Consider the following 18,305-nt stretch of genomic DNA (forward strand, 5'->3'; position numbering starts at 1 on the left):
ACTAGAAGGCTGAGGCAAGAGGATCATTTAAGAATATGAGAAGAAAAAAAAAAGAATATGAGACCAGCCTAGACCACATAGTAAAACCATGTCTGAAAACATCAAAAAGTAAAAAAATAAATAAATAATGACATATTGTTTTTTTGGGGGGCTACCACCCAGTTCCAATTAATCACATATGGAAGCTTACTCTTAGTTATGAATGCCTGGCCTCAACTTGACTTGTTTCTTGTTGGCTTTTCTTAACTTAAATAATCCGAACTACCTTTTGCCTCTGGGCTTTTGTCTTTCTCTATTTCTGTATACCTTTCTTTCCTTCTTATTCTGTGACTGGTTGGGTGGCTGGCCCCTGATGTCCTCCTCTTGTTGTTCTCTTGGTTCTTCTTTGATTTATCTTCTCTGCCTGCCAGCCCTGCCTATCTTTGCTCCTGCCTCACTATTGGCCGTTCAGCTCTGTATTAGAATCATCAGGCAAAAAATCATAGCTTCACAGCTAATCAAATACAGCATAAACAAAAGCAACACACCTTAAAATAATATTCCCCAACTGCTATAGAGATAAGCAAAGTTTAAAGACAAGTTATCTGTCTTCCTATAAGTGAGAGAAAAAGCACCCTGAACATCTTTGCAAATAAACTTATGGACTTCCCTTTATGTTGGTGGAGAAGGAATGCCTTATGAAATGGGCATGTATTCTAATTTAGCCTTAATAATTATACAATTAATTTTTAAATGCTTAGTCATTTATAGCATTTAACATGCATCTGTGTTGTTCGACGATTTTGTTAGATACAAACTGTCAAAGCTTCACACCTAGAATTTTTGGTTCAGTAGTTCTGTGATGGGTTCTGAATTTTTGTTTCTATGAAGTTTACATAATACAAATGCTCCTGATCTAGAGGGACTATGTTTTGACAATCCTATTTACACTTTTATAGGTTATTGGACATTTCTGTTAATGTATTCAATATGAAAACTAAGACCAAACCAAAAGTACTAAAGGCTTTCCAATGTTACCTATGAAGGTATTTTTTGATGCGTTAGTTTCCTCTCCTACAAAAGTGGGACATTCTGACTGATAACACTGACAAAGTGATTAACATGGAGTTTGATATCAGGGTGTTTATTGGGGCATAAATATGAAAGTTTTTAAAGTTTGATACTCAGTTTCTGACTGAAGCATTTTGTTGTTGTTGCAGAGACATGACTCATTGTCCAGTGTGCCTAGTAGTTCTTCTTCCAGGAAAAATTCTCAGGGCAGTAACAGAAGCCTGGGTAAGGAATGCAGTATCTTATGTATACTGTTCAGCAGATTATTTCTACTCAGTCATAGATTGACAGTGTTTAGTTGAATGAAGAAAAAAGTGTTCTATACATTTTACATGTTATTGAACCTATGTTGACAGTATTATCACAAACTCAGATCAGATGAACCATGGCTTAGTGTTCAGGCAAGAATGAATATTTTTTAAGTAAGCTCTTACGTATCTTTTATTTGTTTGATATATACATACACACTATATGTGTGTGTGTGTGTGTGTGTGTGTGTGTGTGTGTGTGTTTGTTTAGACAGGGTTTCTCTGTATAGCCTTAGCTGTCCTGTACACCAGGCTGGCCTCAAACTCATAGAGACCTGCTTGCCTCTGCTTCCCAAGTGCTGGGACTAAAGGCATGCACCACCACCACCCAGTTTGTGTTTTAAAGTATATGGATTAAGGAGCTTTCAGAAGCACATAGACCTTATAAGTGCTATTTGCAAAAGTTTGCAGAGTTTTAACTGAATTCCTGACATTGTAATTTTGTTAAATTCCTAAACTATATGCATTCTTAGTGTATTTTATGTCTAGGACTTCACTAGAAGTGTGATTTCGTCTTACTACACTGGGAACTTAGAACAATAAAATGTATCAGCTTTTGCCAGGCATGGTGGCGCATGCCTTTAATCCCAATGCTTTAGAGGCAGAGGCAGGCAGATCTCTGTGAGTTCAAGGCCAGCCTGGTCTACATAGTGAGTTCCAGGATAGGCAAAGCTACATAGATCTTGTCTCCAAAACTCAATATATATAGTATATTTGCATATGTATAATATATTGAATAATATATATATATCTTTTAAAATTGGTTCATATCAAAGCTTAATTGGATTAAAAAGATTGCATGAAATTTTTACTTTTTGTCCTTTATAATTTAGATACAATCACCCTATCAGGAGATGAAAGAGACTTGGGGAGATTGAATGTGAAATTGTTTTATAATTCTTCAGCAGAACAGATCTGGATCACAGTTTTGCAGGTAAATTAGTGTAGTTAATATTGATTCTTTATTATTAAATTGAATATTTATAACCTACAAGTATATAGTGTTGCTTCTTACTGGAGAAGGGATCAGTAACCATCTTTTTAATTTAGGATTCTGTTGTATTTTGCAGAGTAGAGTGTTTAATAAAGCATTTGACACTGAAACTGCTAGAAGAAAACAAGGAAAGCTTTAAGATATAGGCCTAGGTAAAAACTATTGGATTAGAACTCTGATAGCACAGGAAATAATTCCAATTATTAACTCCAAAGATTAACAAGTGGACTTTCATAAGATTTAAGTTTCTGAACAGCAAAGGAAATTATCAACAGAATAAATGGACAGCCTACAGATTGGGACAAAGTCTTTGCCAGCCATACTTTAGAGTAGGAGTTAATATCTTGAATATATAAACAACTAAAAACTTTACACACCAAAACCCCAAACTTCCTGTCAATAAGTGAACTAAAGAATGGAACAGATAGCCCTTGAAAGAAGGAATACAAAAGGATCATAAATTCTTAAGTAATGTTCAGTATCCTCAGCCATCAGGGAAATGGCTGTCATCAAAAGCAAATGACAATGAATACTGGTGAGGATGTTTGGTGAAAAGGAGTGTAAACTGCTGTAACCACCATGGAGATCATTGAGGAAAGGTCTCAGAACAAACAAGCAAAAGTAGAACTGCCATAGGACTCAGCTCCTGGAGCATCCCCATAGGACTGCCATAGGACTCAGCTCTAGGACATCCCCATAGGACTATAAGTCTTACTAAAGATATACTTGTACATCCATGTTTATTGCTTTTCTATTCACAGTAGCAAGGAAATTAACTCAACCTTGTTGTCTGTCAGCATATGAATTGATTGTAAAATATGGCACATGTGCACAATGGAATTTTATTTTGCCATATAAATTAAATTTTGAAAATTTTAATAAAATTAATAGATTTGGAAATTACCAAGTGAGATAAACAAGACCAGAAGACAAATACATGTTCTCTTTCACATGTGGGCCCTGCTTTCAATTTTTATATTTGTACTTATATGGACATAAGTTGGAAAATTAGAAAGAGGACCTTAAGGGGGGGTGTTTTTGGCTTCTTTTAAAATTATTTGTTATGGAAAAGAGTTTTTAAGGAAAGGGATTAGGGATGATAATGGAATACATGTTACTTGAAAGCCAGAAGAAGACAACTGGGTACAAATGAGAGGCATGGCAAGGAGAGGAACAGAGGAAGAATAATAGCTAAAACAAAATCTATATGAAAATGTCATGAAGGAAGCTAATAGGACTGTAGAATAATGTTAAAATAGTAATATGGATGAAACATGAAAAAACAGTATTCTAAAGTTTATTTAAAATTTTAATCAAAAATCATTAACTCAGTAGGGAATTGTGGCACACGTCTTTAATCCCAGCACTTTGTAGACAGAGGTAGGTGGATCCTGGTCTACATAGTGAGTTCCAAAAACCAGGGCTTTGCAGATAGTCTCAAAAAAGTTATTAACTCAGTAAATATTGAAATTTGTGTTGTCAAAGTTCTTTGTAAAAACATAAATTATGTTTTAATATATTTTTGTTTTTAGTGCAGAGATGTAATTTGGCCCTCTAGTTATGGAGACACTCCCACAATTTCTATAAAAGGGACTTTAACTTTCTCTAAGCCAGTGCATTTCAGATCTTCAGCCAAAGAAGCTTCCAGTGTAAGTAGGTGTTTGAATTTTTTTCATTTTTCTCATATTTATTTTTTTAATTATGTAAAATGTGAGAATAAGAAAGCGTTTTGTTTTGGAGAAGCTAAATAAAATCACTTGTAAATAAAATTTAGCTTCTCCAAAACACCCTTTATTTTAAAAGATAATTTTAAATACTAAGAGTTTTTGCTATTACATTGTCTGGTATTAAGCTGAATTTAAAAAGGAAACTGTAATTGCTAGAGTATGTAGAATAGGTAAGAAATTACTTTTCTTTTGGAAAGTAATTGCAGAATTGCAGTTAATCTTATTCCCCAAATCTTCCAGTTATTATAAGTAGGAGGTTTATTATCTTGAGTCTTGTTTTACAGATTGTTTTCACATTAATTTATATACATGTCCATTATTGTCTTCTGATATGATTACAAAGTTAAGTTTTTACATGGAAGCAAAAAGATAATTTAAGATTCTTCATATTTAATTGTGTGTGTTGGTTTGTGTACTTAAGTGCAGTGAATCTTCTGGAGCTGGAATTAACGGGTGGCCGTAAGCCCCCTGATGTGGGTGCTGAGACTTGAGCTCAGATCCACTCTAAAAACAATATGCATTCTTAACAACTAAGCCATCTCTCTAGCCTTGAAAAGATAACTTTTAAGAGAGTTTATCACCTTAAAATAATAGAATTAAAGTGTCTAAGGATTTAAGAAAATTCATTTTAGTTATTAATAATAAAATACATATTGATATTTTTAATTAATATGATTAGGAAATATTTTATTGAATTTTTAAATTCAATATATTCTAATCATGCTTTCCCCCTTTCCAAATTCCTCCCAGATCCTCTGAACCTACCCAATTCTGCACAGGATTTTTTTTTTAAAATTACTCTAAAACAGTGGTTCTTAATATGTGGGTTGTGATTCCTTAGGGTTGCACATCAGATATTTACATTGCAAATCATGACAGTAGCAAAATTACAGTTATAAACTACCAACAAAATTTTTTGGTTGGGCTCACCACAATATGAGGAACTATATTGAAGGATTGCAGCATTAGGAAGGTTGAGAACTATTACTCTAAAACACACACACTTAGCAAAGGTTAGAAAAAATTCTGTCATCAATCTTCATTTTCAAAATTTGTTTTTATATATCAAGTCATTTGAGAGATCCCTGTTATGGAAAATATGAAGTATACTAACACACTTGTACTGTGTAAGACTATTAAATAGTTTCTGGTATAGTTTTATAGCTTGGTAATTTAAAAGAAAAAGTGCTTGAGAGACTAGCAGGAACATAATTCTGTCTGATGTGGTATTAATTATTATAATGACAAAGTTTGGAGATAATATCCCTCATATTTGTTAGTTGACTAGATATCTGACTTTTCAAAAAGTTATACTAAAGATGTAAGGAAGGAAGTATATATCACAGAACAATCTAGTGTTCAGTCTCTTTTAAGGAGAGAATTGATGTGAACAGCATAGATTCTGGATGCTTAGTAAACTTGTATGTGAAATTCTTGAACTATTCTCATTACCTTTTGAAAAACTGCAATGAATAGCAAGAAAGGTGTATTAGAAAACCAAGGTAGGGAAAACGGTCTAATTTGAAAAAAGGGAAAGTGATGTGGGATTCCCCTCTGTATGCTGTGAATGTGTTTTAATACCATTGGTTAATACAGAAGCTGCTTTGGGCCTATGGCAGCACAGAATAGGGCAAGGCAGAAATTCTAAGCAGAGATAGAGGAGAAAAGAAGGTGGAACCGGGGAGACGCCATGTAACTGCCCTAAGGAGACAGATGCCTCAGAACCTTACTGGTAACATGGTAAAATATGAAATAATAAAAATGGGTTAATTTAAGATATAGGAGATAGCTAAAAATATGCCTATTTTTATATGCTATTGGCCAAGCATTGTTGTAATTAATATAGTTTCTGTGTGATTATTTCAGGTCTGGGCAGCTGAGAAACAAAAGAGCAGCCTCTGCCTACAGGAAAGATGTATTCTGATGAGGTTGTTGTTAGCATTGATCTTAATTCCTAAGTAATTATAATTTGTGAAGCTAAGGAAAATAGTAAAACAAGACCACCTTCATTTTCATGTTTTAATGAAAAATATGCTGTAAAAACAAATTCTAAATATCTTTCTTAGGTATAAAAACTTATTTTATCATGTCATATCAGCCTTTTTAGTATTTATATTTGTTTTCTTATTTTTTTTAAGGCTATTGAATTTATGGAAACTTTTGTATTTGCTATTAAACTACAAAGTCTACAAACTGTGAGGCTTGTATTTAAGATTCAAACCCAGACTCCCAGGAAGAAAACCATTGGAAAATGTTCTCTATCACTCAGAACTCTCAGTACACAGGAAATGGATTACTCATTGGAAATAATACCACCTTCAAAAATTTCTGTAAGTGATAATAGTATCCAATACTAAACGTAGTACACACCTTGAGAATGGTTTAATGAATGACTTATTTGTACTTTGAACAGTATAATATGTTGGAAGACCATGGGAACTCTGAAGAAGCAATATTATTTTAAACTATTTTATAAATAATTTATAAAACATTAACCATTTTCTTTATTTTCTTCAGAGTAACATTATGCTATCCTGTTTTAGTACATTTTTCATTAATGTTTTATACTGTAGGAATAACACAGTAGCTGAGGACTCAGCAAAAAATAAGTATAAATCATAAAATTCAAGTGCAATCTGAGATTGCAATAAAGTAGAATTAAGAAAATGGTTTTAACCATAGGTAAGCAGTATATCTGTTCACAAGTTGGTTAGAATGGAATTTGGTTGCCCCGCCTCTGTTACTAGTGATGAAGTTCAGGACCTTTCATGTTCTGCATGAGTTGCAACCCACCCCCATCACAGAATGCAAATTTGTTTTCATTTTAATGTGTTTTTGCTTTTACTCAAAAACTTTTTAATATTTATTTATTTTGGGAACAGGATATATGCTATGGCATGTGTATGAAGGTCAGAGGACAAGTTGTGGGAAATTGTTGTCTTGACTATGTAGTTCCTGGGGATCAAACTCTGATTGTCAAGCTAGGTAACAACCACCTTCAAATTTAGCCATCTCTTTGGACCAAGAATGGAAGTTTTTAAAATTATTAATAATTTTTGGTTGATATTGCATTATAGAAAAAGTGCTTGGTTGATTTTGAGACCTGATTATTTGCCTCTCTCAATCAGTCAAACATTGTCATTAAAGTATTTAGAAATTCCTAATGATTTAACTATATAGCTTCTCTGTAGGGATAACATTTATATAAATTAGTCTTATTCTTTATAAGATAAATCTATTATGATTTTAAATTTATGTAAGATTTATATTTTACTTCTTTAAAAATATTTAAGATGCCAGGCGGTGGTCGTGCACACCTTTAATCCCAGCACTAGGGAGGCAGAGGCTGGCAGATCTCTGTGAGTTCGAGGCCAGCCTGGTCTACAAGAGCTAGTTCCAGGACAGGCTCCAAGCTACAGAGAAACCCTATCTCAAAAAACCAAAAAAAAAAAAAAAATTTAAGATGACTTGAAGTATTAATTAAAATAACCCTAGCTATGCATCGGTATCATTTGGGAACTTTAAAAGCATGTCCACACCTAAACCAATAAAATTAAATTTTCTTGGGGGTTAGGACAGAGACATTTGTAGTTTTCAAAAGATTCCCAGTTGTGAATCTAATGTGTTGCGTGGCTTGAGAATCACCAAATTGGAAGGGAGAATAGAGATTAAAATATTAAAAAAAACAAAAGATTACTAAAGTCAGAGATTAAAATTTATTTTTGGTTATTTCTTGACTATATATTCAATCTCAGCTGCCAGTGTGAGTGCTTATAACTTTTGCTACAACATTTAAAATTTAAGTTACCTTTTTTGCTGTTAAAACACAGTAATTATGATAGCAGTTTGTAACTGGCATCATTTATAATAGCTTAGTAGAGAGTAATATGTAGTCATTATTTTACAGAAGATACAAATATCAAATGCATATTTCATATATTAAATGCTAAAGATACAGTACCAGTATGTCAGAAGGTACTGAAGAAAATTGAGAAATTATTTTCTTTGAAGAATTTGAAGGAATGGTTATGGCTATATTCTATTTCTTAAAAAAACTTTATCATAAAATTCAAATAAAAAACATTACACATTGAAATTAAATTAAGTCTTTATATCAGTGAATGTTGTTATACAGTAAAAATTGCCTTTTGAAGCTCTGGAGCTTCTCCTTAGATTTTATATTTTCACTATCAAGTATTTTTAAAGCAGTAGATCAAAAAAATCAAATGACTGAATTAGAACTAGAAAAACAATTATTGTTATTCATAACTTATGTCCATTACCTGTCTTTGTTCATTGCCTAATATTTAGCTTTTCTTGTTCTCTTACCTACATATTATACTATACCCTCATATATATGTTTGTTTACATATATTATTAGCCAGGTTATGCATATGAAGAAGACCATGAAATTATTTTCTTTCTGAGATTGTTGATCTTATTTAGTATTATACATTATAACCTTATATATTTTCTTGCAAATTTTATCATTACATTTTTATTTAGAGCTTAATGATATTCCATTTTCTACATATATGAAATTTTTATACATTCATCTGTTGGTAGACAACTAGGTTGATTCCATTTTTGTGATTTATTATATTTATTGACATGTGTGTGTTGAACCATCTCAACATCTCTGGGATAAAGCCAACTTGGTTATGGTAGATTATCTTTTTGAAGTTTGTTTATATTCAGTTTACAAATATTTTACTGAGAATTTTTGAGTCTGTGTTCATCAAGGCTATTGGACTCTCATTTTCTTTTGTTGTAGTATATTACCCGACTTTGGTATTATGGTAATAGTGGTTTCATGGATCAAAATTGGAAGTACTCTTTTTTTAAAAATTTTACTTTATTAATATTTATTGAGCTCTGCATTTTCTCTGCTCCGCTCCCCTCCTCTCCCTGCCCACTTCAATCCTCCCCCCAAGGTCTCCATGCTCCCAATTTACTCAGGAGATCTTGTCTTTTTCTACTTTCTACTTCCCATGTAGAATATATCTATGTAAGTCTCTCTTCAAGTCCACATTGTTGTCTAAGTTCTCTGGGATTGTGACTTGTAGGCTGGCTTTCTTTGCTTTATGTTTAAAAAACCACCTTTGAGTGAGTACATGTGATAATTGTCTTTCTGTGTCTGGGTTACCTCACTCAAAATAATGTTTTCTAGCTCCATCCATTTTCCTGAAAAATTCAAGCTGCTGTTATTTTTTTCTGCTGTGTAGTACTCCATTGTGTAAATGTACCACATTTTTCTTATCCATTCTTTGGTCGAGGGGCATTTAGGTTGTTTCCAGGTTCTGGCTAAGACAAACAATGCTGCTATGAACATAGCTGAGCACATGTCCTTGTGGCACGATTGAGCATCCTTTGGATATATACCCAAAAGTGGTATTACTGGGTCTTGAGGAAGGTTGTTCCCTAATTTTCTGAGAAATTGCCACACTGACATCCAAAGGGGTTGTATCAGCTTGCATTCCCACCAGCAAGGCAGAAGTGTTCCCTTTCCCCCACATCCTCTCCAGCATAAATTGTCATCCGTATTTTTGATCTTGGCCATTCTTACAGGTGTAAGATGGAATCTCAGAGTTGTTTTGATTTGCATTTCTCTGATGACTAAGAATGTTGAACATTTCCTTACATGTCTTTCAGCCATTTTAGATTCCTATGTTGAGAGTTCTCTGTTCAGGTCTGTACTCCATTTTTTTTTTACTGCATTATGTGATCTTTTGGTGTCCAATTTCTTGAGTTCTTTGTATATTTTGGAGATCAGACCTCTGTCTGATGTGGGGTTAGCCAAGATCTTTTCCTATTCTGTAGGCTGCCATTTTGTCTTGTTGACCATGTCCTTTGCTTTACAGAAGCTTTTCAGTTTCAGGAGGTCCCATTTATTAATTGTTTCTCTCAGTGTCTGTGCTGCTGGGGTTATATATAGGAAGTGATTCTCTGTGCCAGTGCATTCAAGTGTACTTCTCACTTTCTCTTCTATAAGGATCAGTGTGTCTGGCTTTATGTTGAGGTCTTTGATCCATTTGGACTTGAGTTTTGTGCATGGTGATAGATATGGGTCTATTTTCATTCTTCTACATGTTGATATCCAGTTATGCCAGCACCACTTGTTATATATGCTTTCTTTTTTTCCATTTGATATTTTTTGCTTTCTTTATCAAAGATCAGGTATTCAAAGATGTGTGGATTGATATCCGGGTCTTCTATTCAGTTCCATTGGTCCTCTGTCTGTTCTTATGCCAACTCTGTGTTTATTTCTTTGAAATATTTAAGAAGGATTGGCAATAGATCGTCATTGAAAGTCTGGTAGAATTCTGCTATGAATCTATATCAGACTGAGATTTTTTTTCTTTTAGAAATCTTTTTATTTCTACTAGAATCTTCTCATTTGTTGTAGGTTTGTTTAGGTTGTTGATCTCTTCTTGGTTTAGTTTTGGTGGTTTGAATGAATGAAGAAATTCATCCATTTCTTTTAGATTTTTCATCTTAATGGATAAAGGTTTTGTTTTAAAGTATTCCTTTGTAACTTTCTAATTTCCTTACTGTCTATTGTGATAGTTCCCTGTTCATTTCTGATTCTGTTAACTTGGATCATCTCTCTTTCTTTTGGTTAGTTTTATCAATGGTCTGTTAACTTTGTTTACTTTCAAAAAGAAACAGCTCTTAGATTTAATGATTCTTTGTACTGTTTTCTTTGTTTCTATCTCATTAATTTCTGCTTTGATTTTTATTAATTCTTGCCATCTACTGAACTCAATTTGGGCTTGATTTGTTCTTGTTTCTCCAAATTTTTGAGATGCGTCATTAAGTCATTAATTTTTGCTCCTTCTGATTTTGTAAGGCACTTAGAGCTGTAGGACCACTCAAAATGTATCCCAGAGGTTTTGTGTAGTGTTTTCATTTAGTTTCAGGGATGTTTTTCTTTCTTGATTTTTTTCTTTGTACCATTCATCATTCAGTAATGAGTTGTTTAATCTTCATGAATTTATGTATTTATTAGGGATTTCCTGTTAATTTTAAATTTTATTACATTGTGGTCATAGAGTACATGAAATCATTGCTGATCAGAATGATTTGTTTTGTAATTTTTCTTGATGGACTTCTTGATCTTGATCATTAATCAAGTATTTATTTAAAATTTCAAGTTTCTGTGCTCAGTACTGTAAATGAGACAGCATTTACCTGAAGAAATAACTGACCATTACAGAAATTTATGGCTCAGTTGTTGTTAAAGTGCAAAATGTTCTTACCATACTTAGGAGTATGTTCTCTTGTTATCCCTAGAAATAGTAGAAATAGTGAAACTTGTTTGAGTTCATGGAGCCAGAGTTGGCGAATAGGATTTGTTTTCAGAGCCAGTTCTTTGGGTTATACCTTATATTTATCACTTTCCCCCCAGAAAAATATTCTCAAATACCACCAGATCATGTTTTCTCTTGTGTTCTTTTACTTTTTCAGTTTTAGACAGTTCTAGGAAGCTAATAAAGTTTTCTTTAAAAAAGTGATACACTATTTATAAACAGATTTTCTATAATTTTGTGCTCGTTAAATATAGTCAATGTATACCTGCTTATTGATTAGATTTTTAAATTTTGGGGTTTTATGAAAGTAGTTTTTCAAGATCTGAATTAATCTCCTATAATATAATTTGTATTTGTGTTAATAAATTTGGCAAGTAGAAGGTGTCAAGTCCACTGCTAAGATCTGCGGTGTTTTAGGGGAGTGATTTCTGTAACAGTGTAACAACTCTAGGTATTCTCATTATAAGTATTTAATCATGATAAAACAATAAAGAAAAAGAATTGATGAGATAATTTACTCATGGTTTCTTTTGTGTTTGGTAAACAGTTGTGTCTGTACCTTTGTTTTTTTTTCTTCAGTATAAGGGATTAAATTTAAGACCTAATCAATGGTAGACAAATACTCTATATCCTCAACTATCCCCCTCCCTTTTTTAAACATAGAGTTTTAGCAAGTTGTCGCAGTTTGTATTGAACTTTCCATGGTCCTGCCTTATCTTCCTCAGTGGCTGAGATTACAAGTCAACATTACCAGTAACAACTGCTTTTTTTTTTTTCTTTTTCTTTTTTTCCCCCTGAGATAGGACCTCCCAAATGCTGGGATTAAAGGCGTGTGCTACCACCCAGTGTACTAATTTAAATGCCGTGAGCAGAAACATTTATTTTCAGATAGAATCCCACATATAGTCCAGAGTAGTCTCAAATCCACTGCCCTCCTACCTTCAAAGACACTTTTGTTTTAATCTGTTGTAAATAGGGGCGGCGGGGCTGCGTTCCCAGCACCCAGGCCGGCTGCTTGGCTCGGCTTATGCCCGAAATAACAACACACAAACTGTATTCATTTAAACACTGCTTGGCCCTTTAGCTCTAGCCCTTACTGGCTAATTCTGATATCCCGATCAACCCATCTCTAATAATCTGTGAGAATCGGTCTTACTGGGAAGATTCTAGCCTAGTCCATCCTGGGTCGGAGCTTCATGGCGTGTGTCTGCCCGGGAGCGGGGCATGGTGTCTCTACTCCAGCGAACAGAGCTGTTGAGTCTGAGCTCACTTCCTCTTCCTCCCAGCGTTCTGTTCTGTTTACTCCTCCCACCTATCTTCTAACCAATAAAATGGGCCAAGGCAGTTCCTTTATTAGCCAATGACCTTCCTCCATCATTAATCAGTAAAGGTTTTATTTTGTACATGATGTTTGAATTCTTGTTGAGTTATTGACCCATTCTCATTCTTAAACCTCAAGTACTAGATATGCTTATTTAAGTCATCATTTTTTGCTAAAATAAACACATTTTATCATCATAGTAAAACAGTGGTTCTCAACCTTCCTAAAGCTGTGACCTTTCATCATGTGGTGACCCCCCAACCATAAAATTATTTTCATTGCTACTTCATAACTAGTTTGGCTACTGAGTGGTGTCCTGGTTCCTAAGTCCATCGGGAGTATATGTTTTTTGATAGTCGTGATCCACAGGTTGAGAACTGCTGTAGTAATTTTTTCTTTTTTCAAGACAGCGTTTCTCTGTAGCTTTGGAGCCTGTCCTGGAACTAGCTCTTGTAGACCTGGCTGGCCTCGAACTCACATAGATTTTCCTGCCTCTGCCTCCCGAGTAGTGGGATTAAAGGCGTGCACCACCACCGCCCAGCTGTAGTAAAATTTTTTAAGTGGGAAAATAACCTCAGTGTATATCTTAGGGTTTCTCTCGCTGTGAAGAGACACCATGACCATGCCGACCTTATAAAGGAAAACATTTAATTTGGGTGGCTTACAGTTAAGAGGTTTAGTCTGTTATCATCATGGCAGGACATGTGCTGGAGAAGGAGCTGGAGAGTCCTGCATCTTGGTCTGCAGGCAACACAAAGTGAGCTGTGTCACTGGTGTAGCTTGAACATAGGGGACCCAGGAGCCCACCCCCACAGTGAGGAACTTCCTCCAGTAAGGCCATACCTACTCTAACAAAGCTACACCTCCTAATGCTCCACTCCCTTTGGGGACCATTTTCTTTCAGACCACCACAGTGTAGTTTATATTTTCTAGGCAATTTGTTTTCCAATGAAGCTTTGAATTTCTTATTGCATGGTAATGTTAAAACATAGAATCATAAGCTTTCAATTTCTTATTAAAATAAAATCATGTTTTAAAAAAATACTAATACTTCAGTCAGTGGCATATTCTTCTTTTGTTTATTTTCAATGGGCCAATTATTGCAGAATATTTGGCAATTATCAAATACTATATAAAACTCTGAGAAGTGGTAAACATTCTGTAACTTAATTGAATTTTATTCTGTAACTTTATCAGTACTGCATTTGTCTATGCTCAGCCCTGGCAAGATCTGCAATGCCATGTTCCTGCCTTATTTTCATTCTTACTGGTTTTAGATCTTTAGTAGTAATCGTTTTTTGTATTTGGAAAACTCTGTTTTTCACTTTAAGGACCTTAGAATAAATAAAAGTGGGCTGTCTTATGTTACATTTCACAAATAAATCACCAGTTTTTGTTTTGTTTTTGCTTTTGGTCAGCAATAATGTAGAGTATATTTTATTTTCTTTCTAAAGCTAGAAAAAATTATCTTCTGTTACTTTAAAAATCATATTTCAGCCTAGCACTCAGGAGGCAGAGGTAGGCAGATCTCTGAGCTTGAGGCCAGCCTGGTCTACAGAGCAAGATAGTAACAGCTACACCGGGAAACTCATCAAACCAAAACCAACCAAACCGAAAAATCTCTATTTCATGTTTTAAAATAATGTAGTTAGAATATTTTTATTTCTTTTGAAGATGTGTTCTTTTAGGTTAAGCGGTTTCTCCAATAATGCTTAGAAACAGCATTTTAGGTTTTAGTCAGATTATCTTTTGATATCAGTAGCTTTGAAGTTCAGTATATAGATAACATCTTATATTTTCAGATTCCATGCAAGTGAATATATTTTTGGAATCCATGATATTTATCTTCAAAATATCTCATAACTTGTGGTTTATAGTGTCAGTAAAAAATAATACTTAAAAAATTTCACTCTAGCTTTTTATGTTAGAAGTTTTGAAATATCTCTAAACTCTGGTTTGAACTGCTAAATGACTTTTTTTTCATATATAGGTTTGCCATTCAGAACTTGAACTGGGGACTTGTTTTCAAGCAGTAAATAGCAGGATTCAGCTGCAAATTCTTGAGGCACAATACCTTCCAAGCTCATCAACACCTCTGACTTTGAGTAAGTGGTTCAAAGTGCATCCAGTGTGAAGAGGTTTCAGTAGGGTAAGAATCCAAGAGACCAGTATGCCTTGAGGACTGTGCCCTTCTATGGATAAACAGCTAGGGACTATGATATGTTGATGAGCTATGCTTAGTTTACCTGGCCACCTTTGGAGCTGAAGATTTGAGATCAACCCTACTTCAGTTAGATTGAAAGGGAATTATTTAGGCAAGTAAAAGTACTTTAACTAAAAAAAAAAATATTAAAAATATATACAGTTGAGCATTCAATTCAAGAAGTCGGGAAAATAACAAGTAGGAAAGTTGGAATTGATAAATACAAGTTAATAATTGACAAAAAACCAAATGCTTTTTTTCTTTAAAAGGACCATTAAAATAGGAAAATTTGTAAGAAGATGGATAAAGCAAAGTAGAGAAGATATGATTGCTATTCTGAACAGTGAAGATAATATAATTTTAAATTCAGAAGAATTTTCTAAGTCAGAAGAGAATTAATAATACATAAGGCAATTCCATGTACCAACTATACTAATTCATTTGCACATGCAGAAGGTAAACGAGTTTCTTAAAAACTCATTAAAGAACAGGAAGAATCTGAAAAGAATAACTATGGAAAAAGGGAAGAATTCCTTGCAAAAAGCACTAAGTAGGGCTTGGGAGATGGCTCAGTTGGGAAAATGCCTTTTATATTAACATTAGGACCTGAGTTCTGATCCCTATGACCCATACAAAAATCTGGGGTGATCATGCATGCTTGTAACCTTGAAGGGATGGAGAGGAGTTTGCTGGACAGCTTGTCTAGCCAGTCAATGAATGCCAGATTCAGTGAGAGACTCTGTCTCAAAAGATAAGACACATAATGACTGAGGAAGAGGATACCCAGTGTTTACTTCTGGTCTCTACATGCATCTATACACACACCTACATATATATATATAATTTACATACAAAAATGAGGTATTGTTCTTGTTTTTTTTTGTTTCTTTTTGTTGTTGTTGTTATTGTTAACTTGACACAAGAGAGACTTTTCAATTGATAAGAATTCCTCATTAAGATTTGTTTGTAATCAGTCAAGCCTATGGGGAATTTTCTTAATTAGTGATTAATGTGGGAGGGAGAACCTAGCTTACTGTGGTAAGTGCCATCTCTGGACAGGTAGCCCTGGAGCAGTGGTTCTTAACCTTCCCAATGTTGTAACCCTTAATACAGTTCCTCACGCATTTATGCCCACCATAAGATTATTTTTGTTGCTACTTCATAACTCTAATTTCACTACTGTTGTGAATTGGAATGTCATTATTTTTTTTACATAGAGATTTGCCAAAGGGGTCTGACCCACAAGTTGAGAACTGCTTTTGTGCTGTGTATAAGAAAGCGGGCTGAGCAAGCCATGGAGAACAAGTCAGTAAGCAGTACTCTTCCATGGCCTCTGCTTCAGTTCCTGCTTCCAGGTTCCTGCCTTTAGGTTTCTGCCTTGACTCTCCTTAGTGATGGGATATGATCTGAGAGTTGTAAGCTGGAACCAACATTTTCCTCACCTGGTTGCTTTGGTCATGGAGTTTTATCACAGCAAAAGAAACCCTAGCAAGGCAGATAACATTTTAGTGCTTCATAGCACTAAGGTCTACTAAACCATTGAAGAACATGTAATTCCTTTTCAACATAAGTTATTTTGAAGCATGGAAAAAATAATTTTATGATATTAGTGTACTCTTGATAGTAAAATAGAATGAATAGCTCATTGAAAATAACTATAAATTAATACCACTAGATGGAGAATTATAAAAGTAAACAAAATCAAAGTTAGAAAAGTAAGTCATCAAGATTACTTCTAGTTAATTCTTTTTTATTAATTAATCGATTATTTTTTCCAGCCCGATCAGTTACCTCTTATTCCTTCCTTTCCTCCCAGTTCATCTCCCAACCTTTCCTCTTTCCCCCATTCCCTCCTTCTCTTTTCCCTTCAGAAAAAGGGCAGTCCTCCCGTGTGCCACCAACCAGCCATGGCATATCAAGTTATGTATGATTGGGCACCTTCTCTCCTATTAAGACTGGATGAAGCAACCCAGTAGGAGGAAGGGGTCCCAAAAACAGGTAACAGTCAGAGACAGCTTCTGCTTCCACTGTTTGGAGTCTTACAAGAAGACCAAGCTACGCGACTGTAACGTATGTGCAGAGGGCCTAGATCAGTCCCCTCTAAACTTTCTTTCTGGTTGGTGGTTCAGTCTATGTGTGTCCCTATGAACCCAAGTTAGTTGATTCTGTGGGTTTTCTTGTGATGTCCTTGACACCCTTCTCCCTCGATTCCATAATCCTTCCTCTCCCTCTTCCACAGGATTCCCTGAGATCTGCTTAATGTTTGGCTGTGGGTCCCTGCATCTGTTCCCATTAGTTGCTGGGTGAAGCCTCTCTGATGACAATTGGACGGGGCAGTGATCTATGAATATAGCAGAATATCATTAGGAATCATTTCAGTGACTTTTATTCTCTAGTCATATTTGGGTCTATCCTAAGTTCTGGGCTATCCAGCCTCTGGATAGCCCCCTCCAGACAGAGTCAGGGATGGGCTCCTTCTCTTAATTTTGTGAAACAGAAACAATAGTGGGAGTCTATACAGATGTATTATATAAATGGATCACTTCATTTAAGCAAAACTACTACCAAGGATTGCTAATGATTGCCATTTTATAACCTAATAGATCTCATTCCTCATCCCGTGACTCTGCCTTTTTTGGCAGTTCCCTCTTGCCTTTCTTGCTACCTTTAGCCCCAGTTATACTAACTGACTCCTTACAGTAGCCAGACAGCACTTGATGTTAAGTTGTAGTCATTTTGTGTTGTGGTGGTCCAAGGCTCTGAATCAAGCCAAGCAGACACAAGAGGTTACTGCAAGGCGAGAGTTAATGCAGGGCAGCACAAAAGAAGCGGGGAAGGGGAGGGGACTGATCGATCAGGGTCACAGAACGGACTCAGGAGCTGAACTATGACCCTAGATGTCAATTGAAGCAAATATTTAAGCACAAAATTTACAAATGTTTGTTGCCAAATTACAGTTATAATTTTCACCAGTCAGGATTTAGAGATTAGGGGCTTCTTTGAATGTTAGTTCCATCTTTGCCAACCTATCTATAATGCAAGCCTTTTGGTCCAACCAGATTCATTTGTTCTTTAGGAACAGCCACAGTGTTTCTAGGGAACTGAAAATGCATAACGACTATTTCTATGGTTTAGGGAGCAGGTGGGCCAGCTACTGGAAGTTTCCCAACTTCCCTAGAGCTTGGGAACCTGAACTTTATTTTAGTTCACTCTTATAAGTAAAATGGAGTCTAAAGTCAAAACGGCAGTACTCAGACCAGGGTGCTTTTTGCCTATTCCCAACAGTCTCACATTGAAAAGTATGCTTAGGTGTAAAGATACATTACCCATAATTTTATCTGGGCAGTTCCCAAGTTCCTGCTCCAACTTCTTTAGTACCCTATTCTACATTT

At 34.9% G+C, this 18,305-nt stretch overlaps 1 protein-coding gene across 3 annotated transcripts in view; it reads left to right on the forward strand.

Moving 5' to 3' along the window:
* Tc2n (tandem C2 domains, nuclear) overlaps positions 1 to 18,305 on the forward strand; it is a 45,197-nt gene that overhangs the window by 21,486 nt on the left and 5,406 nt on the right. For 2 of the 3 annotated variants that reach the window (XM_041633301.1, XM_041633302.1), the window contains exons 6-10: positions 1,200 to 1,275; positions 2,192 to 2,292; positions 3,885 to 4,001; positions 6,218 to 6,409; positions 14,701 to 14,815. In XM_041633301.1, coding sequence (XP_041489235.1) covers positions 1,200 to 1,275; positions 2,192 to 2,292; positions 3,885 to 4,001; positions 6,218 to 6,409; positions 14,701 to 14,815 — 601 coding nt within the window. Of the gene's footprint in view, positions 1 to 1,199; positions 1,276 to 2,191; positions 2,293 to 3,884; positions 4,002 to 6,217; positions 6,410 to 14,700; positions 14,818 to 18,305 lie in introns of all 3 variants that reach the window. The other variant, XM_041633303.1, reaches the window with a different exon arrangement.

Source organism: Microtus oregoni, unplaced genomic scaffold, assembly GCF_018167655.1.
Source record: "Microtus oregoni isolate MIOR12 unplaced genomic scaffold, Mior012 000043F_ref0000047, whole genome shotgun sequence".
Taxonomy (NCBI): domain Eukaryota; kingdom Metazoa; phylum Chordata; class Mammalia; order Rodentia; family Cricetidae; genus Microtus; species Microtus oregoni.